Source organism: Chionomys nivalis, chromosome 5 (assembly GCF_950005125.1).
Source record: "Chionomys nivalis chromosome 5, mChiNiv1.1, whole genome shotgun sequence".
Classification (NCBI taxonomy): domain Eukaryota; kingdom Metazoa; phylum Chordata; class Mammalia; order Rodentia; family Cricetidae; genus Chionomys; species Chionomys nivalis.
Genome location: NC_080090.1, coordinates 64,500,762 through 64,522,639, shown reverse-complemented (window position 1 = coordinate 64,522,639; position 21,878 = coordinate 64,500,762). Strand labels below are relative to the sequence as shown.

Genomic DNA, 21,878 nt, shown 5'->3' with positions numbered 1-21,878 from the left:
GTGCACGCCTTTAATCCCAACACTTGGGAGACAGAGGCAGGTGTATCTCTGCGAGTTCAAATCCAGCCTGGTCTACAGAGTGAGTTCCAGGACAGCAACAGCTGTTACACAGAAAAACCCTGTCTCAAAACACAAAACAAAACAAAATAAAAAAAATTGAGAGAGTGACTGGCTCACTTCACTCTTTAAGACACAGGCCAGAACTAGCAGGCTCCGTTCACAGCGTGTTGTTCAGGGGGTAATGATTCTGGGACAATACTGACCACCCGTTTGGGACCAGAAAGAAACTGAGTCTGCCGAAGGTAGAGTTGAATTCAGAGCCTCTGAACACAGCAGGTGCAGAAGCAGGAGACATACACGTGGCCCAAGTCAAGAGTGATCATCAAGGAACTCTCCATTATCTTCTTGTGAGACTCAAAATGATTTTTAAAACCACTCTGAAAACACTTCGCAAAACCGTATAGAGAGTTGCCAGGATACCAGCAAAGACTCAAATGGCTGTGCCATGAACAATCCATGTGGTAGCACCTTGTAAGGCTCATTTCTTTGGGCAGGAGGCTGAACTGCAGTTCTGTGACACCCCTTGCAATGTGCAGTCCTCACACACAATACCCACGCTCACAAGCACAGCGGGTCCTTCCGCCACACCAGGAATGGGTACTGCAGACCGTGGAAATGTCACATAAGGAGTACATGTCCTTACAGATCATACAGAAATTTATTTAATCTAAAAATATACTGTTAAAGTATAATGATGGGACAGATGCTTCAGAAGCCAGCTTCTGGATCCTAGTAGACATTTAGTATTAATAGAGAGATTAATACTTCCATTATGGACTCACTAGTCTATACAACAAGGAAAGTTCCTAGTTATTAGACAATAAAGCAACTGTACCAAAAGAATACTTAAAAACAACTTAACAGTTAAAGAAAAATCTTCAGGCGTGGTGGTATCTTCTTCGGAACTAGCAATTGGGAGCAGGAGGACAGGGACTCAAGGTCAGCTAGGCTACAGAGTAAGTTCAAGACCAGCCTGGGCTACATAGCAAGTTCAAGACTAACCTGGGCTATATAGCAAGACCTTGCCTCTAAAAAGAAAGGGAAAAAAAAAAATCAATAAAATCTTCTACAAAACTTCTGAAAGCATAAATAAAACACATGGCCAGCTTAGTGAATCTGTTTTAAAATGACTTCTCAAGTTTTGAAAGGAAATATATTTTTCCCTTCATACTTTGGACCCTTAAATTTGTACCAGCATTGAAGGTGAAAGGCTGCTAATTTTTTCAAAAACAAAATCACAGTTTATACAGAAAAAAAAAAAAAAAAGTAGACCAGGACTTTCAGAAAAATACAACATGGGGGCTGGGGTGTGGCTCAGTGTGCTGCCCTGGGCAAGGCCCTGGATTCTATTCCCAGCACAGAGATAAAGCAAAGCCAAATAGCAACAAAAGATGTGAGCAGAAAGCATATCAAGATTATCTTTGGGAAATAGGTATTTTCTCTCTTTCTAGTAGAAATAACATTTATTTCTCCCCAATTGCACACAGTTAACTAGCTGACCTCCTAATAGTGTGCATGATAGAAAAAAAAAAAAAACCTTCAAAGCCAGAGGTACTGAAATGATTTCTTCCTAAGTGTTTTTGGCTAATTCATGGCCAAGATGTGTTTGGTCTCTCGTTGGACAGAATCAAGGAAATAAACAGATAAAACTACCAACGCGTGAGCTGACATAACCCTGCAAAAACCCGCCATGACCTCAGCTATTGGTCCTCCTTCTCCCCAAAAGGAAACAAACTAAAAAAAAAACCATGAAGTGACTCAAGGCCAGCTTCAGGTCAGTCATAGGGAAAGGCTGGAGCGGTCCAAAAAACGTGGATAGAAATATGCAGTGACCGCTGACGATGACCAGCCGGGGATCAGGAAGAATATCCATTCCTCGTTGGCAAGAACGGAGGCAGAGTCCAGACTTCTAAAACACGTACCGACAAGTCCAGGAACGCGGCCGGACATAATCCAGAAATGTGGGCTAAGATGGGAGAAACAACAGAAGAATGGTTCACTTATGACCACAGTTCATGTGGACTAGGTCTGGGCAGCTCAATGCTACACATTGTACCTCTTTAAACTGCCCCCGCACTTCACTGCCCTTTAAGGGTTGAGAAACTCCCTGTTTCAAAAGATGTTGAGATGTTTTCTATCAATGACGCCAATTAATTCAACTGAGAATTTTTGTAAAGAGTCCACTCCACTCCATAGACCATGGATCATATAGTAAGGAGGAACCGTGTCTCTTAACATCCTGATACCTTATTTTAGCAAAATTCAGTTTCAGTTTAAAATCTATAACTAGAGGTAGGATTAGGATAATAGAGCATGAGCATATGACTAAAACACGGGGTCTTAAGTTAGTGATCCACTTCAATATCAAGTACTTTACAAGTTCCAAAACAGGGAAGATGGAACAAGAATTCACAGTTTCCGTTCCAGGACGGAGAAACCCTGTCTCGAAAATCCAAAAAAAAAAAAAAAAGAATTCACAGTTTCCATGGCAAGTACAGCATCCAAACTGAATCTCAGTGGAGGAATAAAATCTGACCTGTAGGACCTGAGTGTAAAGTATAAAGAACAGCATGACAGGGACAGAGGCCTCGACAGGAAGTGGGGAGGGAGAATAGGGCTGTGTGACAGCAGACAGCATATGCAGAGGTGTGGGGAAGACTCTTAACTCGGTGTGGGTATCTGCGCTCAGTTACGGTTCCTGGGAGAAATACCCAGGAAAGACATATCAAGAGGGAATCTCAGCCACATGCAAATGGAGTTAGTCACCTATAGGCTAAAAAACAAAACCTGAACTAACCACAGGGGGAAGAATGAAGAGATTGGTAAAATCAAAGGAAATCCAGTCCCAGACATCAGTGGTGTCTGACATTCTTTAGAAGAGCTTATAACTTTTGGAGGGACAGAGATAAAAAATATCCCTGTTTCAGATGAAGGATGCGTGTGTCCTTGGGAAAAGTCTGGAGATACAAAATCACAGCAAGGTAAAGAAAGAAGAATATGAAGAACCGGGGAGCTAAATGAGGAAAGGCAAAGGAATGAGCTGTTCAAGGGAACAGTCAGACTGGGAGGTAATGGATGCTCATGTTCTGCCTCCTTCCTTTCGACTCAGCCTCACACTCTCCACTACCACACACCCTTTGTATTATGTGCTCCTTACATCAGGGGTGACTAATACCACCCCCCCTTAAATCAGGGGATAACTAATACCACACCCCAGCCCCATCCCCCTTACATCAGGGGTGACACCCAAGCTGGACAAGCAACTCACATTCTTCAGAGGACAGTGCTGGCGGGCATACCATTCTTGAGAATAAAAGCACAGAATGACTCCATGGCCCAGGAAAAGAGAAGCCCATACCATAATGTTCCAGATCGGCCTTTTCCGGCTGTCATTGACAATGAAGTTAAAAGCCACTGAAGTTAGAAAGAGAACAAAAATACAGTTATCAAAACAGTCCACCAGGGATTAGGACTCAGATAGAGACCTGCGGCTGACTGTCAGCAGTGACACCAATCATTCATGGGCGTCTTTCATCCTGCTCACTTACTCTACAAGTAAATGATGCTAACTAGAAACAAATAAAAAATACATTTCATGGAGTTTTTTGGTTTTTTTTTTTTTTTTTTTTTTTTAAGACAGAGTTTCTCTGTAGCTTTAGAGCCTGTTCTGGATCTTGTTCTGTAGATCAAGTTGATCTGCTTGTCTCCGCCTCCCAAGTGCTGGGATTAAAGGTGTGTACCACCACTGCCTGGCCTCACGCCAGGAATCTCATGATCTCATGGACTCCTCTCCAGACACTCAAACATGAAACTGTTCTCAGGAGTTGCAGTGACAGTGTTTGTGACTGGTCCCCAAGAGGCCACCTATTTTACATCCTCCCTCCAGTGTGTAAACACCTGCAGACACAACTGCACTGAATTACTCCATCAGTGTTCTGACCCTGGCTAACAGGCTGCCCTGAAATGGTATGACCACCTAGCTTCTCTAAAGTGACGTCATAGTTTCCTTCCCGTTTCGCTGTCTCCGTTAGCGCAGCAGCCAGCACCCACAACAGGCCACATCACTCACTTCCAAAGAACATGAAGAGGACAAAGAGCACTGGGTAGAAATAGCTCAAGCAGACAGCGAGGGCGTATTCATGCACGACCGCAGACAAGGCGAAGACAGCCAACATGGCGGCAGACTTGAACCTCTTCGAGAAAAACTAAGGTACAAAAGAAAATATCCAAGAGTTAGTAACTTCAAAAATAAATAGTAAGCATGAACAATAAGAGATGATTACCACGCACTAAAGGCACCTACTTAGTTATATTTGACTTTCTAAGCCTATACCTTAGGTTAATCCAAATCTATCAAAAATAATTACAAAAACATGCTCAATGTTCTAGTTTGGATATGAAGTGTTGCCTAAAGGCTCATGAGTTGAGGGCCTGGTTTCCAGGTTGTGATGCTATTCTGAAAAGCTCGAGAAACACTGTTGAGCCAGGTTCATGTACTGCAGTCTAGTCTTGAACTCTTGATCGTTTTGCCTCCACCTTCCAAGTGCTCACGTGACCATACCAGGTTCAAATTTCATCCGTCAGAGGGACACTGTATAAAACACTGGGCAAGCACCCCTCCCAGAACGAAGATTTAAATAAAAAAAAAAAAAAGATTTGCCTCAGCCCAACATGGGACTTCAATGTGAGTGGGAGAACTCAGTCTGACACGCGCCTGTTTCCTTAGCTGTCAGTCACTGAGGCAGATGACACACTCTTGCTTAACAATGAAAATTGCTTCAGAGTCACCAGTGTTAACGAGAAGTACAAGCTATACTTAGTTACTCTGAGTACATTATGCTCCAAAACATGGCTTATATAATAGAGTCTCTGGTTGAAGGGATGAAAATTCACAGTAGCTCTCTATTTTTAACAAACAAATCCAAATGAAAGTGGGTGTGGTGGGCTGAGGAGAGGGGATATCTGCTGGTCTACAAAGGGAGAAGGGCACAAGTGAAGAGTAAGAGAATGCCATTGGGGGTAAGGGAGAGAGCTGGGGGGGGGGGGCGCTAGAAGATTATTTGTGGACAATGAGATTCCTAAAGGTCCTTGGTAGATGGATCACTTCAGTTCCTACACAGATTTTTTTTTTCTTTTTCTTTTCTTTTTGGTTTTTTGAGACAGGGTTTCTCTTTGGCTTTGGAGCCTGTCCTGGAACCAGCTCTAGTAGACCAGGCTGGTCTTGAACTCACAGAGATCTGCCTGCCACCTGCCTCTACCTCTGGAGTGCTGGGATTAAAGGCATGTACCACTACTGCCAGGCTTCCTACACAGATTTCTAAGAATTGTAACTCTGTAGCCAGGTAGTGAAGTTCAGAGAAAAGCATGATTTTGTCCTAGTGATGTACATAATGGTTTCCATGCTCAGTAACATTCACAGAACACAGGTTCTTCTCTGTGGAAACTTTAAGAAAATGGACAAGAAATTATAACACCTTCTTCAGTGGCGATTAAACACATCATTTCCCAGTTGTGCAACACTATTTAAACACAATTCTTTCATGCTTGCTTGGCTAGCTTTTCCACTTTTGTTTGTTTTGTGTAGCCCTTAGGATGTAGGCCAGTGCTGCGGGGCAATGATCTTGTATTGTTTTAATAAAACGCTGATTGGCCAGTAGCCAGGCAGGAAGTATAGGCAGGGTGACCAGAATAGGAGAATTCTGGGAAGAGGTAAGGTTCAGTATGCTGTCATCACAGAGGAAGCCAGACACAGAGGAAGCAAGATGAGAACACCTCCCTGATAAAAGGTACCAAACCATGTGGCTAACAGACAAGAATTATGGGCTAATGTAAGTTACAAGAGTTAATAAGAAGCCTGAGCTAATAGGCCAATCAGTTTATAATTAATGTAGACCTCTGTGTGTTTCTTTGAGACTGAAAGGCTACAGGACCAGGTGGGACAGAAAACTCAGTCAACAGATCAGCCTGGCCTTGAACTCAGAGATCCACCTGCCTCTGCCTCCCAAGTGCTGGGAGGTGTGTGCCACCATGCTGGACTTTTTCATAAAGATTAACTTATAGTATTTTTATGTGTATATGCATAGGCCACATGCATACAGATACATGCAGAGGCCAGAGGAAGTTATCTAATCCCCTGGAACTGCAGTTGCATGTGGTTTTAAGTTGCCCAGTGTGGGTTCTGTTCCCTGCAAGAGCAGCAAGTACTCACAGCAGCCACTGAGCCACCTCTCCAGGCCCTCAGAACCCCCATCTCTCACATAGCATCAACCAGGTCTTGCTGCTCACCCAGAGCAGGTCCTTGTACGCATAGTAGTAGAGCCAGTCGTGGACCACCACGTTCCAGGTCCTGTAGTAGTTGGAGTACGACGTAGAGTTCCACCAGTCCTGAGAGAGGGAAAGGCGTAGTCACACACAGCGAACACCCTGGCCATTCCAAAGAGTACTGCCTGACAAAATGCCTGAAGGTCGTCATTATGATAAAATTGTTAGCCCACACACTGATGCTAGAATCTCAAAAGGCATTTGAGCAGTTAGTAGTCAATACTAATGTATGTTAGAGCTAAACATAGCTTAAGACTCTGAGGGCATTTTGTCTCATTATCAAATATGTTATGATGGATTACATAACACACAACCATTTACGTCTAATGTTTGCCTCCGCAGCTATCAGTAAACTTCCTCTCTACCTTGTTAAACATAGAGAACTGAGCACGCATGTGAACAGGCTGACTGGGACCAGGAAACATTTAATTATGAAGGGAGTGAGGTGGTGGTTTCTAATGTCCCTTTGTATTTCTTGCTCCCAATTTGAAGGTAAGACATTAAGAGAATCAGACATCCAAAATCTGCCATCCACATTTATTGTCTTTGAGAAAGGAGTGGTGGAGATGAAGTCGGAACAATAAAACGTGACATGGCCAGCTTTAGAAGTCTAAGAATACCATTTGAAGCAGAAATAACATCTTTGGAAATGAAGGAAGCCATTTATTTCCCTTGGGAACCACTCAGCAGTTTTAAATGGGCTAACCTGCTGAGGCCACTTCATAAAATCCAGCAGCCATTTGAAAGGCCCAGTGAGGAGCTGGCATAACGCCCTCTGGTAAACAGTTCCTACCGCAATCACCAGTACTCTCAGGAGCCAACCGAGGCCATATGTTCTTTGTGGGGGTGGGAAGAAGAAAGGCCAAGACAAGCTTTTACTCTACTATAGCCCAGGCTGGCCTGGGGTTCGTGGTAATCCTTCTGCTTCAGTCTCCTGAGTGCTGAGTTGATGAGTATGTAACAGCAGTCACTTGCTATCCAAAGGGAACAGGTGTCAGTAGGTTACTCTAACTATACATGAATCAGAATTTCAGACTTAACATTGTGGAGACTAGGAGAATAAAATTATCTCATGAAATTTGTGTCAAAAAGCTGGTAATACTGTCAACAAAGCTCAAGACTTAGCAATATGGAAATAAGTGGAACGTGACAGCAGGCAGGCTAGCTCAGGAGGCCAAGCCTTACAGCACGACTCAAACACACATGCATTCGTGGTACATGTGTGCCCTGACCCCCCAATCCCAATAATTTCTTTTTCTAATTGATTAGAAATGCCAAGAATGGTGGTGCATGCCATTAATCCCAATACTCAGGAGGCAGAGGCAGAGGCAGAGGCAGACAGATCTCTATGAGTTCAAGGTCAGCCTGGTCTACATACACAGTGACTTCCAGGACAGTCACAGCTACACAGAGGAATCCTGTTTTAAATACAGATATTAGAGAGAAAACGTAGCATGAAAAGATGAGAGCAAGTATATAATACCTTATAAAACATCCTGTCGCCAAAGCGTAACATCTCAGCAAAGGCATTGAGCCAGCAGTGCAAAAAGGCAAAAAACGTAAGGAACAGCATCAGCACCCCTGAAAAGAAGAGCGACAATCTGAAGAGTCTTCCGAACAGCTTACAGCCTGCCGTCATGAACAACACACCAGTGTATTTTTACCTGGGATGCTGCCGCAAAGCCTGCTGGTATCCAGGTCACCCACTCCAGAGGTGATACAGTAGTACACTTTGGAAAGCTAGGGGTTCTCTTGTTTTACTTTTTAAAAATGATAATTTATTTCTATGTTATTTTGACAGAAAATAGGTGATTCCAGCCTGTTTTAAAGAAATGCCTGGACATATAGCTGAACTTGGTACACAAGACCTTTTAACTCTCCCTGGGTGCAAACACCACCTACAACAGGACTTCTGACATTCCAAGATATCCCAGGCCTTTCTATCTGTCCTTCTGTCCAAAATCCTTCCCAGGCCTTTCTATCTGTCCTTCTGTCAAAAGACCTTCCCATTACTTTTCTCCAGACAGTATTTTTTTTTATTCTCCAGCACATTTCCAGTGCCCAATGCTGCATGCCATCTCTAACATGAGAAACAAAGCCTCCAGGCTGTTCTATGTACATGGGACTTTCACACTGTACTGGGAAATAACCACTGCATGCCCACCTGTTTCATTCAAAAAAGATTCATACAGTGTTTGCTGGACAGGACAGGATAAACTAAAAGTGGCTTTAAAATATGATCCTTGGGGCTGGAAAGATCTCAGTGGTTAAGAGCAGAGACTGCTCTTACAGAGGTTCCGGCACCCACGTGGTAGCTCACTACTGTCTGTGACTCCAGTCTCAGGGAATTCGATACCCTCTTCTGGTCTCCAAAGCTACTGTAAGCACATGGTACTCATACATTCAGGCAAACACTAATATGCAAAAAAAATAAATAAATAAATAATCTTAAAATATGATCCTTAATCTCAAGGAGTTTGCAGTCAAGTGAGGTAAGTTTGTGTGTGTGTGTGTGTGTGTGTGTGTGTGTGTATCCATGTCTAGGGACATCTAAAAGACAGGAAAGGGAGATGGTGACATCAGTAGTAAGCAGAGACCAGGCTAAGTCAAAGAAGCTCTGAAGCGCAAGCTCCCTGAAGTACAGAGTTTGTGTGTCTACAGCTGAGTCCTCAGCACTGGCACAGTGGTAACCTGTGTGTTACCAGAAAAAGTAAGTGGAGCGAATGAAACTAAGAGACAAGGCATGATGAAAAGAAGAAAGATAAGAAAGTGGCCAATTGAGACTTCAAAATGTGGCCAGTGCATCCTGTGTCTCCTAGAGGTCAGTCTGGAAAACAGCTAAACCACCTATCCGGTTTAGCATCAAGAGGTTACTGGCGACTTTAGGTTTGGGTATTTGGTGGTCAGGTGCGAGTAGAGATTATAGAGAACCAAAGAGGAAAAGGAAAAAACACATAAATGTGGACATAACACTGCCGGAGGAAGCAGACTGAAGTGAGAAGTGAAACCAGGAGGGCTTTTCACTTCTGGAGCAGATGAAGAAGTGGTGGGTGGGTTTATGTGGAGCTAAGTTCACAGGAAAAAGCAGGGAACTGAAGGTACCTAGAGGGCAGCTTCCTGCTGTCTTCCTGACTATATATATGGATGGACAAATTAAGGAGCGCCCAGGTTACCTGGCAAGATGGAGTTAAATACACACAGGACCAGAACACGAGCGCTGAAGGGCTCCTGTTTAATATTCCGGAACAATGGGGCGCAAAGTCTCTCAAAAATGTAGTATACATAAAACAGGCAGCCAAAAACCTGGAACACAACAAAGAAAACAATGATGGCTTCATAAAAAGAAGGAGGACATGTCTTCCTCCAAAGGAAATGCACATACAACTAATGCTTACACATATTTCATTAAACCCCAGTATATAGAGGATGGCCCCACTCCTTCAGAGAGATAATCAAGCCTCATTTCCACCAGGACTTTTCTTAATAATTTACTAAACTACTTCTTTTTAGATCACATCTTGCTATGTAGCTCAAGCTGGATTCAAACTCAACAATCCTTCTGCCTCAGCATCCTGAGTACTGAGTTTACAGACACGTTACCACACCTGGCCCAAATCGCATTTTTAGAAGACTATGAAGAACATGTTTATGAATCCTGCAATAAAATCACTCATTTTACAGCTGAGTATTTGGCTTAAATAGAATTTAAAATGGGAGTTTCTGGGATTTATGATTCTCAAAATGAGTGAGGAAGAAATGGGGGTTCAAAGCAAACCCCCACACATACACCACCACCCAGAAAAGGGAAAAGGAAATCTATCTAGGTTCTTACTAAAATAACCAAACAAAATTACCTTAATTTAAATACTCTCCTTTAATGTGCAAAGCACACACACCGCCTGCATTGGGGTAGCTTAAAAGGTTTGGCCTTAACAGAGAGCATTCTTGAAGTGCTCATGACATACTTTACCAACTTTTAGGTTTTGGAGACAGGTATTCACTATAGTCAAGTCCTGGTTGATTACAGAATTCAAAACTCCTCCTCCAAGTGTTAAGGTCAAATGCATGAGTCACCACCCCTGGCTCAACATTTTAAATAAATTTTTTATTTTTATTTATTTATTTATTTATTTTTTTAAAAAAGGGCCAGCCATAATGGCCACGTCTTTAATCCAGCACTTGGGAGGCAAAAGCCGGGAGACATCTGTGAATTCGAGGTCAGCCTGGTCTATACAGAGTGTTCCAGGACAGTCAGAGCTACATAATAGAGAAATCCCATATCAAAAAGATTTATGGGGTTGAATAGATAGCTCAGCAGTTAAGAGCACTGGCTGCTCTTCCAGGACCCAGGTTCAATCCCCAGCATCCACATGGCAGCTCATACTTGTCTGTAACTCCAGTGTCAGGATTTCTGACACCCTCACACAGATACACATGTAGACAAAACGACAATGACCATAAAATAAAGCATGCACTTTTAAAAAGGCCCATTTTAATAAATAAAAATTATAAAAAAAAATTATAAAAAATAAAATGTACCAATCATCATGTTAAGCAGTCCTTAAAAAGTTACCTGTAAAAACTGCATAGCAACGTAACCCCATCTTACAGTAGGAGTCCTGAAAAGAAGAAAAACGGGTTCTCTGTAATAAGCAATGAACTATTTCTATTCTGTCCTTTATCTACAACGTAAATAACCTAACGATGTTTTTCTACACAGAATCATTTATGGAATAATGGAATAGCTTAGCAGGACAGTGTGTGAGCTTGGCATGCCACAAAGCCTTGAATTTGATCTCCAACCCCCCACCACCAAAAACTTAACACCAAAACCATAACAAAATTACGTAATTCTGTCAAGAATTAGTCATTAGAACCAGCCGCTAGAATGACCACTGAAGGCATTCAGTACTCTCTGTAGCCCTGTATGAACTGCCCTCCTCCAAAGCTGTCCCCTCACTTGGAGCGCCTCTGGCGCTCTGCACATCTCCCCCAAGGTTACCTCGGATAGCTGTCGCGGTAAATAAGTGTAGGAGCAAACAGAAAGTACAGGTACTGGTTGACTGTGGGTACTGGAACTGTGCCTAAAAAAGGATTACAAGAACTTTGACTTCTCCCAGCAAACTAGAAGAACTGAAAAAGGAAGCAAGAACAGGACTGGCCAGGCAGTGGTGGTGCACGCCTTTAATCCCAGCACTCACATTTGGGAGTCAGAGGCAGATGAACATCTGTAAGTTAAGGCCAGCCAGGACTGCACAGAGAAACCCTGTTGGGGGTCGGGTGGGGGGTTAGGAGGAGCAGGAGCAAGAGGAGGAGGAAGAAAACAAGAAGGAATAAGAGAAGAAGAACTGAGAAGAACAGCATGACCTCCTGGCTCCTATTTTTCTTCCTGGTCTATTAAATGACTTGTTATTCATGCTATAACCCGGTACTGCCAATCTCTTTAAGCCATTACGTGACTACGATAAAAACAGGGGGACGCTACAATTTGCAAAGTAAGTAGACACAGGTGGAATGAGGCTATGAACATTCCATTTACAGGAATCTAAAGATACATTTTTTTGCATTGCAGATAAAGGGACAAAACAAAACAGGAACTAATGAGTCTTCCAAATCAATATGGATCCCATGCACAGAATAAAATATTCTACAGAATACAGTGTCATTCCAGCATGCAAAAAGACTAAATATCCCACCAATAGTCCTTTTAGGTGAAGAGTTACATACCTGATTTCTCCTGGGCTGCACTGAGTACCCTCGGCACATTCTCTCTGACAAACGAGTGGGCCTTCATTACCAAACGGATCTGTCAAAGGAGAGGGGAAGTCAGTTTCCCAGCACTGTCTGTCTCCTATAAGTAACTCCAAAACTGCACTGGGTAACATTCACACAAAACTTAAATTTGCACATACCAACTCGTTAGCCTTTATAAAGGGAAAAAAAAAAAAAACCTTGCAGAGAAAGATATGTAATCACTTCAATTATTTTGTACTTAACAGAAGTCTTATTTGTTTATTAAAAAAATATAATATTGAGAAGTTAAAAATCTGTTCAAGGGTTGGGCAGTGGTGGCGCATGCCTTTAAACATAGCACTTGAAGAGGCAGAGGCAAGTGGATTTCTGTGAGTTCAAGGCCAGCCTGGTCTACAGAGTGAGTTCCAGGACAGCCAGGACTGTTTCACAAAGAAACCCTGTCATGAAAAAACCACAAAGAAAAAGTCTGTTCAAGGGCTGAGTGTAGCTCAGTGGTGGAGGTCCCGCCTGACTCTCCTGGCACTGCAAAGGAAAGGCTCAAACAATGTTCCTTTCCATTGGTCAACACAAGCCAGAAAATCCCCAGAGTGTAGGACAAACAAATTAAAATGTATGTCTCATTTCAACAAGAGTTGCTACATGAGGACATGGTGAGTTCAGCACTTTATCCAAAAACTTTTCCAAAAAGTATTTCAAAACTTTTTTCAAAAATAGTTCCATATAACTTATTTCAGCTCCAGATAACTGAAGTAGAATGAATTCTTTAAAATATGACCCAGGTAAACACTTCAATTCTAAAGACAGCATGGCGGCGTGCCTGCAATCCCAGGATTTGGGAGCAGATGGCAGGAAAATTAGAAGTTAACTGGATAAACATGAGCCCCTGACTCAAAATCCCTTCAATTCCACAGATAATGGTATTGAGATACATATAAACACATATCCAGTGCTAGCTTCAGTTAATAACAGCATCAGTACTGGATCATTATTGTTCTTAGGTAAGTAGACATAGCTTCATTCCGAGTCCTTACCTGCTCAAGTATAACAATGAACCGGGAGGCTGGAGGCAGTGTATACGCTAGCACAACATACGTTGGGATAAAACCTAGGATTCCGAGCTGAAAGACTAAGAAGAAAAAGCCGTGGACCAGGGAATAGATCAGTGGATGAGAACTCTTGCTGTAGCCATGGGCCCAATGTTGGAACAGGAAATAGGGGATTGAGAGTGTAGACAGGAACATGGACCACCAAGTCCAAATAACAGTAGGCAGTTTGCCAAAGGCATAGGCCAGGAGATTGAACTCAAGTACCAGCCTGTGAAGGGAGAAAAGTAAAAAGGAGTGAATGATTGATACGCAATGAACGTACAGAACTTAAAATGCTCTCTCTCACACACATATACATCCATAGCTTTCAACTTTTAGAAATACTGCAACATTCACATACCAGGGTCACGGGTATCAACATGTCACACGTGTTTATTACAGCACTGCTCACGACAGCTAGGTGTCCATCAATGGAGGACACTTAGGAAACGTGGTATGTGTACACAATGAAATTTTTTTCAATCTAAAGAATGAAGTTTTATCATCTGTAGGAAAACAAGTGCAACTGGACATAATCTTATTAAGGGAATTACGTCAACCCCAGAAAAAGTTATTTATATTTATATTACATGTTTTCTATCATTTGTGGGTTCTAGACTTTAGACACTAAAGATCGTGTATGTGCAGATGATAGGAAAGTAGAAGCAAACTGGGAAACAAAGCGGACTAAGGAGGGCGTAGAGAGAGGTGGGCAGCTGCCATATGGGGAAAGTAAGATCAAGAGTTCAAGGTCACCTTCAGCCATATAGTACACCTGAGTTTAGCTGGACTACTTCCTCAGGAAAAAAAATTGATGATGACATTGATGAGTGACCAAACTTTTTCTTTTAGTTTTAGGAGAAGAAACTCATCACTAATGCAGCTGTCCTGGAATTATTTTAAGCAAATGAGAATAGTCATTTCACACATCCGCTGGCCAGACACCCGCTGCCTGTCTTACCTGCCTTCATCAATGTAATCTACCACGAGCGTGCTGAGGATGAAGAGGATGAGGAGCGCAATGAACATGTGGTAGATTGTTCTGATGTGGTCCACTTCAAACAGTTCACTGCAAATGCAGGTCAAGCAGATCATGAGTTAATCATCTATATTTAATCTTAAAGTGCCGCACAACAATGATACTTCTTAAAGCAGTTTACAAGATGTTCAATCTACTCTTTGAGAAATCACTTTAAAAACTCAAAAGAGCAGAGCATAAACCTAAAATATACAGAAATTAAATGATACAATCAAGGTATAAAAAAAAAAGCAGGTTCTTAAACTTTCTTTCCACAATAGGATACTGATTCATGGAACACAGCATGGCTACCCCAGAGCAGCAGTCTCTGTCTAGGAAACCCACTGGGAGCTGTTTTCTGTGTGGGCAAATGTGGACCGCCAGAAAGGAGGGACAGAGGCTCTATTCCAAGTCTCCGGAGCCGAGAGCCCGGCTTTACAAACTTTACAAAGTCTGTGTTCCTTTGTGACGATGGCAGCCAGCTACCTACCGCCCACCAACTTAAACCTTAACCAGCGCTGTTTACTTTCTGCTGGCCTGCAGTCCTTCAAACTGGCTGTTTGCCTTTTAACAGAATAACCCTGTGGGTGACTCTTCCTCAGTCAGCATCTTCTCTATCCAACTGGCTATGTATGGGAAGTATGTGCGGCTTCTAAATGACTATGAAGGATCTAAAACATTTTTAAGCCTCTGTATAATGGCTCTTCAAACTCTAATAGAAGCCTAGCTAAGCCATTTCTTTGGTCACATTTCTATTTTTTTAAGTTCAAGTATAATTTATTTATTTATCTGTTTGTTTGTTTATTTATGGTTTTTCAAGGCAGGGTTTCACTCTAGCTTTGGAGCCTGTCCTGGAACTAGCTCTTGTAGATCAGGCTGGCCTTGAACACACAGAGATCCAGAGACCCAAAGGTCATGTGCTACCACCACCTGGCTAAATTCAAGTATATTGATAACATTTCTCTCCTCCCTTGTTTTTCCTTTTCCTCCCTTCTCATTAATGAGGCCTAAACTCTGGGTTTCATGCATGCCTAGGTAAGTACTCTATCACTGAACTATAGCCCCCTTCATTTTATTAATTTTAAATAATGCAGTTCTTATGTTAAAATGTTTAAATAGTGACTCTTACTTCTTTGTGGAAAGCTTGCATTTTTCTCAGATTATAAATTTTAAAAAGAACATGGCCCGATTGCTTTAAATGACAACATGAACAGAATATAGAAAACTCTGTCCTTCACATCAAGGTTAGGAACCACACCCCAATTTGGCTTATAAAGTAAGTTTTGATAAACAAGGTTCATTTTTAAAGGAAGGCACATCACAGCACCTGCCGTAATTTTCACCAACCAAATGCTCTCTCCTAATGCTGGTAAACTTTATCAATATCCCAATGAATACCTGAATAAGTAGGGGACTTATCAGTGACTAATAACAGGAAAGAAGAAACAGCCATCTCCCATTCAAAGTGCACCTTTTGCTTTGGTTCATGAATTAAGTCAATACAATGCATTAATTGCATGCAATTTTAAAGAGACTAGATAATCATGGATTTTTGAAAAGAAAACTATCAAGAATCAAAGGAAAACACACACACATTAAGAAGGCAGTTGTGGTAGTTTGAAAGAAAATGGCCCTCAATGAGAGTGACACTATTAGGAGGTGTGGTTTTATTGGAGTGGGCGTGGCCTTGTTGGAGGCAGTGTCTCTGAGGCAGAGGGTTTTGAGGTCTCATATATGCTCAAGCCACAATGAATGTCTCAGTTCACTTCCTGTTGCCTGCATGTCAAGATGCAGAACAAGAACTTCTCCAGCACTGTCTGCCTGCACACTGCCATGCTGTGCCATGATGATAATGGACTCTGAAACTGTAAGCCACCCCAACTAAGTGTTTACCTTGTAAGAGTTGCTGTGGTCATGGTGTCTCTTCACAGCAATAGAAACCCTAAGACAGCAGCAAATCCAAAATTCTCTCCAAATTCTCTTCTGCTAACTCTCTTGATAAACAATTCTGTGTAACACAACTTCAAAGAATTTCTCAAAAGATAGTTAGCTGCTTTTATATCTAACTTTTCCAAAGAAGCCAGAAAGAGAACTAGAAGATAGGCGAGAAGGAACATAAAAACATCAAAGTTCATGACTTTTATGGTCTTGAAACAAACTAGATAGAAAGACAGACAGACCAGAAATTCTATAAATCAAGACAGTTTTTCCTTCCTAAATCAAATTAATAATTAACAAAAGCAAAAATCACTCACTCTAACAGAGACCGCCTTGCAATAAAGATCTTCCCTTGTTCTGGAGGTGCTCTCAGATCTCTGGAAAAGAAAAAACAATTAAAACATAGATAGTAGAAGAACAATAAGAAGCTTAATCGCAGGAGCAAGAGTGTGCTTACCAGCAAGTGTACTGGCTAACATTCTTTGCCTGCCTTTCCCCATCCAATCGAGTACTATTCTTGAGGGTTTTATGCACATTATCTCACCACTGCTGGCAGTGTTGTGGAGTGGGTGCATGTATACTTATTTAGGTAGGAGCTATGCCAGATGTCTAACTGAAGCACCAGAGATTCCATTTCTAGCCCATGGTAAGGCAGACCCTGAACCACCCATCCTGAAAGACCCGGAGGTGATGTACCACCACACTGCACACCGCTATTGATGCGTCCTCCACACTGCACACTGCTACTGATGCATCCTCCACACTGTACACTGCTACTGATGCATCCTCCACACCGCACACTGCACACTGCCATTGATGCGTCCTCCACATTGCACACTGCTATTGATGTGTCCACCACACTGCACACTGCTACTGATGTGTCTCCCACACTGCTACTGATACATCCTCCACACTGCACACTGCTACTGATGCATCCTCCACACCGCACACTGCTATTGATATGTCCTCCACACTGCACACTGCTACTGATGCGTCCTCCACAGTGCACACTGCTACTGATGCGTCCTCCACACCGCACACTGCTATTGATGTGTCCTCCACACTGCACACTTCTACTGATGCATCCTCCACAATGCACACTGCTATTGACGTGTCCACCACACTGCACACTGCTACTGATGTGTCCTCTACACTGCACACTGCTACTTGCGCATCCTCCACACTGCACACTGCTACTGATGCATCCTCCACACTGCACACTGCTATTGACGTGTCCTCCACACTGCACACCGCTATTGATGCATCCTCCACACTGCACACTATTGATGCGTCCTCCAGACTGCACACTGCTATTGATGTGTCCTCCACACTGCACAATGCTATTGATGTGTCCTCCACACTGCCTGATGCTTGTTTACTTTTAACATTTTGTTTAATGTCTTATTTGGGGCAGGGTAGACCACACATGTGTACAGAGACCAGAGAACAACTTGCAGGGAGTTAGTTCTCTCCTTTCACCAGATTAAACCAAGGATTGAATTCAGGCTTGGCAGCATCTCTTGACCTGATGTTTATGGGACACTTCTCGGTGTCAAAGAACTTGCAACAACCCCAACAGCTAGCTTCCTCATCATATCAGCTGCTTTGGGGAAATAAAACACATTTTAGAGACTCACATACCATCTTATTAGGGCGCTGCTGTTGGCTATTACTCTCACAACCATTCAGGGAGCCCACAAGGGCAAATTAGCACACAGTAGCTGTTGATGCCTTCCCTCTAAACACATACTAACTGCAGGGTACTTTCCTACGAGTACACACCGAATAGTACACAACAGGCATGGGATGGATGTGGTTACATCAAGGACTCTGGAGCAGACTCCAGGGTAGATCCCTGATGCAAAATCTCACATAGCTGCACTAATCTGTAACATGCAGATAGCTGTGGCATCTACCTCACCATGAGGGGCTTGGTTTAAGGTTTTGTACCCACATTATAAAACCCATACTGGGTCAGTGTTACAGCTCAGCAGTTAAAGATATTCATCACCGAACCTGACAACCTTAATTCAATCTGGGATTCACAGGGTGGAAGGAGAGAACTGACAATCAAAAACTGTCCTCTGACCTCTCCATGTCCACTGTGGACTGCATGCCCCCACATACACATACATATATACAAACATACACACATACATACAAACAAAATAGATGAATGATGTGGGAAGGTCATAAGTCTATCTGTTGCTTTCATTGGTTAATTAATAAAGAAACTGCTTGGTCTGATAGGTCAGAACATAGGTGGGTGGAGTAGACAGAAAAGAATGCTGGGAAGAAGGGAAGTGAGGCCAGACGACATGGATCCAGCCGCCAGGTCAGACATGCTGAATCTTTCCCGGTAAGGTGGTGCTACATACATTAATAGAAATGGGTTAATCAAGATACGAGAGTTAGCCAAGAAGAGGCTAAAACTAACGGGCCAGGCAGTGTTTAAAAGAATACAGTTTGTGTTGTTATTTAGGGTGTAAAGCTAGCTGGTGGCCGGGAGCCAGGTGGCGGGACGCTGCCCGCAGCTCCTACTACAGATGAATGTAAAAAAAAAAAAATTAAGTTAAGCAGGCAGTGGTGGCGCACACCCTTAATCCCTGCACTCGGGGGCAGAGACAGATGATCTATGAATTCAATCAAGGCCAGCCGGGTCTACAAAAGAGTTCCAGGACAGCCAGGGCAGTTACACAGAGAAACCTTGTCTCAAAAAACCAAAATAAATAAATAAATGAATAAATAAATAAAATAAGCTATGATAATAAATAAAATAAATGGGATCCTATATTAAGAAGGAAAAAAAAACCTTTAACCCCAGCACTCAGAAGGCAGAGGCAGGCAACTCTCTGTGAGTTCGAGGCCAGCCTGATCCACATAGGGATCCAGGCCAGCCAAGGCAACATAGTGAGAAACTGGCTCAAAAGATAAAAAATATAAAAAAGAAAATGTAGAAGTGCTGACACGGAGTGACCCGGGGCGTTTCCACTGCACTCCACGTTCTGACCACGGAGCTGGCTGGAGTAGATGTCTACACTGGGAGACAACAACACACATACTCACTTGGCTCTGTGGTTGTTTTTCATTTCTTCAAGAATGGAGAAGGTTGTAAGAGCACAGCCACCATTGTCCAGAGATGCAGACTTTTCAATAAGATTGGTCACAAAATCATCAAAGTGACAACCAACTTCCTTCAGAAACAGTGGCTTCAGTTCCTAAAGTTTTAAACAAATAAATAAAAATGTCAGCGTTTGCTTGTGGGTCACTGACGTTTCTCTGAGGGGATCCCTTAAAGTGTGGGTCGACGGAAAGCCATACTAAACAAGTGAGCTCACAGGAGTCAAAGCAGAAGAAATAATTTCTATCATTGATTTGTAGTTTCAGACATGTATGGAAACACAGTAATAACATACACCCTGTTGAAAATATATACCTGCTGGTATATATATATACTTTAATCCCAGCACTCAGGAGGCAGAGGCAGGAGGATCTCTGTGAGCTTGAGGCCAGCCTGGTCTATAAGAGCTAGTTCCAGGACAGGCTCCAAAGCTACAGAGAAACCCTGTCTTAAACCCCTGCCCCTAAAAAAAAAAAAGAAAGAAAATATAATGTTGTAATATGAGTAGCAGGGCTGCGTCCCCGGCACCTGACCGCCCGCATGGCTAGCTTATGCCCCGAAATAATTACACGGAAACTGTATTCTTTTAATCACTGCCTGGCCCATTAGTTTCAGCCTCTTATTGGCTAGCTCTTACATATTGATCTAACCCATTTCTAATATTCTGTGTAGTACCACGAGCTGGCTTACCAGGAAAGATCTTAACCTGCGTCTGTCTGGAGTGGGAGAATCATGGCGACCCCTCACTCGGCTTCTTTCTCCCAGCATTCTGTTCTGTTTACTCCACCCACCTAAGGGCTGGCCTATAAATGGGCCAAGGCAGTTTCTTTATTAAATGAAAGTAATTCCTCCATCAATATAATATATACCTGTCACCTTTCTACTCTCTTTTCTCCCTCAAAGTTGCTATGTAGACAAACGACCTTGATCTTCGCAGTCCTCACCTCCAAAGTGCTGGGATCAGTCACGTGCCACTATGCCTGGCGATATGTCTACGTTCCCAAGGATACTGAAGGACCACCTGGTAAATGAGCATCTAGGAAGGACACTAACATCAGAGGAGCACAATGGGATAAATGGGAGGCAGAGGCAGAGCAAGTGTGAGTCCACTTGGACTAAGACCCTGCCCCAAACACATACACCACAGCAGATAAAAATGAGAACATTCGGGCTGGAGAGATGGCTCAGAGGGTAAGAGCATCGCCTGCTCTTCCAAAGGTCCTGAGTTCAATTCCCAGCAACCACATGGTGGCTCACAACCATCTGTGATGGGGTCTTGTGCCCTCTTCTGGCCTGCAGGCACAACACAGACAGAATATTGTATACATAAAAATAAATAAATAAAAAAAATGAGAACATTCTTTTAATAGTTTTATTTAGAAAACAAAAATCAATACATTATGTCTATATTATGTAATTACCACAGTCTTTTTTCCTAAACAAATCCCTTTGCCCCTAAGTTCCCATAACGAACATTCTAAATCATTTTTAAAAAAGATTTATCTTCTTGTATGTGTTTTGCCTGCATGTGTATATAAATACCATGCACACGCCTAGTCTCTGCAGAGGTCAGAAGAAGGCATCAGATTCCCAGGAGTTGGAGTTATAGATGGTTGTGAACTACCATGTTGGTGCTGGGAACCAAATCCCAGTCCTCTGCAAGATCAACAAGTGCTCTTAACCACTGAGCCATCTCTCCAACTCCCACAATTTACATTTTAATGCATGTCATTTTATATCATAGCTATGTTTATATAATATTTATTCCTATCTCCATAACTATGTATTTAGCCAACCATAAAACATGAATAAAGTCATGGTGGCACATGCCTTTGATCCCAGCACTCAGGAGACAGAAGCAGGCAGCCCTCTGTGAGTTTAAGGCTAGTCTGGTCTACAGAGCTAGTTCCAGGACAGCCAAGCCTACACAAACAAACCCTGTCTTTTTTTTTTTTTTTTTTTTAATTTTTCGAGACAGGGTTTCTCCATAGCTTTTGGTTTCTGGAACTAGCTCTTGTAGACCAGGCTGGCCTCGAACTCACAGAGACCCGCCTGCCTCTGCCTCCCGAGTGCTGGGATTAAAGGCATGCGCCACCACCGCCCGGCTGAAACCCTGTCTTGAAAAACCAAAAAATAAAAACAAGAAAGAACATCATGAATATGTATGTGTTGTATAGCTAAATATTGCCATACATACTCATAAAAGTTAAGAGTGTGTGTGCATGTTATATATACATATCTATACATATAAAATCTTATGAAAATAGATATGTAGAACCATGTGAAGTGGCACACACATGTAATCCAGACACACAGGAGGCAGAGGCAGGAGGTGTCTTTGTCTCAAAATATACACAAATAAAAATTATACACAATTGTTATTTGGGCCTCTAGCTGTCCTTAATATTTTTTTTAAAGATTTATTTATTTATTACATATACAGTGTTCTGCTTGCATGTATACTTGCAGGCCAGAAGAGGGCACCAGATCTCATTACAGATGGTTGTGAGCCACCATGTGGTGGCTAGGAATTGACCTCAGGACCTCTGGAAGAGCAGTCAGTGCTCTTAACCTCTGAGCC

The 21,878-nt window shown here is 42.5% G+C and overlaps 1 protein-coding gene across 2 annotated transcripts in view; it reads right to left on the bottom strand.

Annotated features, from left to right (window-relative positions):
* Positions 1 to 699: 699 nt before the first annotated feature.
* Positions 700 to 21,878, bottom strand: part of Soat1 (sterol O-acyltransferase 1) — a 48,222-nt gene continuing 27,043 nt past the window's right edge. The window contains exons 4-16 of one of the 2 annotated variants that reach the window (XM_057769985.1): positions 19,243 to 19,394; positions 16,494 to 16,553; positions 14,182 to 14,289; positions 13,167 to 13,449; positions 12,109 to 12,187; positions 11,384 to 11,465; positions 10,955 to 11,000; positions 9,555 to 9,684; positions 7,865 to 7,962; positions 6,346 to 6,444; positions 4,130 to 4,265; positions 3,329 to 3,474; positions 700 to 2,026 (exon numbers count right to left, since the gene is read on the bottom strand). In XM_057769985.1, coding sequence (XP_057625968.1) covers positions 1,970 to 2,026; positions 3,329 to 3,474; positions 4,130 to 4,265; positions 6,346 to 6,444; positions 7,865 to 7,962; positions 9,555 to 9,684; positions 10,955 to 11,000; positions 11,384 to 11,465; positions 12,109 to 12,187; positions 13,167 to 13,449; positions 14,182 to 14,289; positions 16,494 to 16,553; positions 19,243 to 19,394 — 1,476 coding nt within the window. In that variant the 3' untranslated portion in view covers positions 700 to 1,969. The remainder of the gene's footprint in view (positions 2,027 to 3,328; positions 3,475 to 4,129; positions 4,266 to 6,345; positions 6,445 to 7,864; positions 7,963 to 9,554; positions 9,685 to 10,954; positions 11,001 to 11,383; positions 11,466 to 12,108; positions 12,188 to 13,166; positions 13,450 to 14,181; positions 14,290 to 16,493; positions 16,554 to 19,242; positions 19,395 to 21,878) is intronic. The other variant, XM_057769986.1, reaches the window with a different exon arrangement.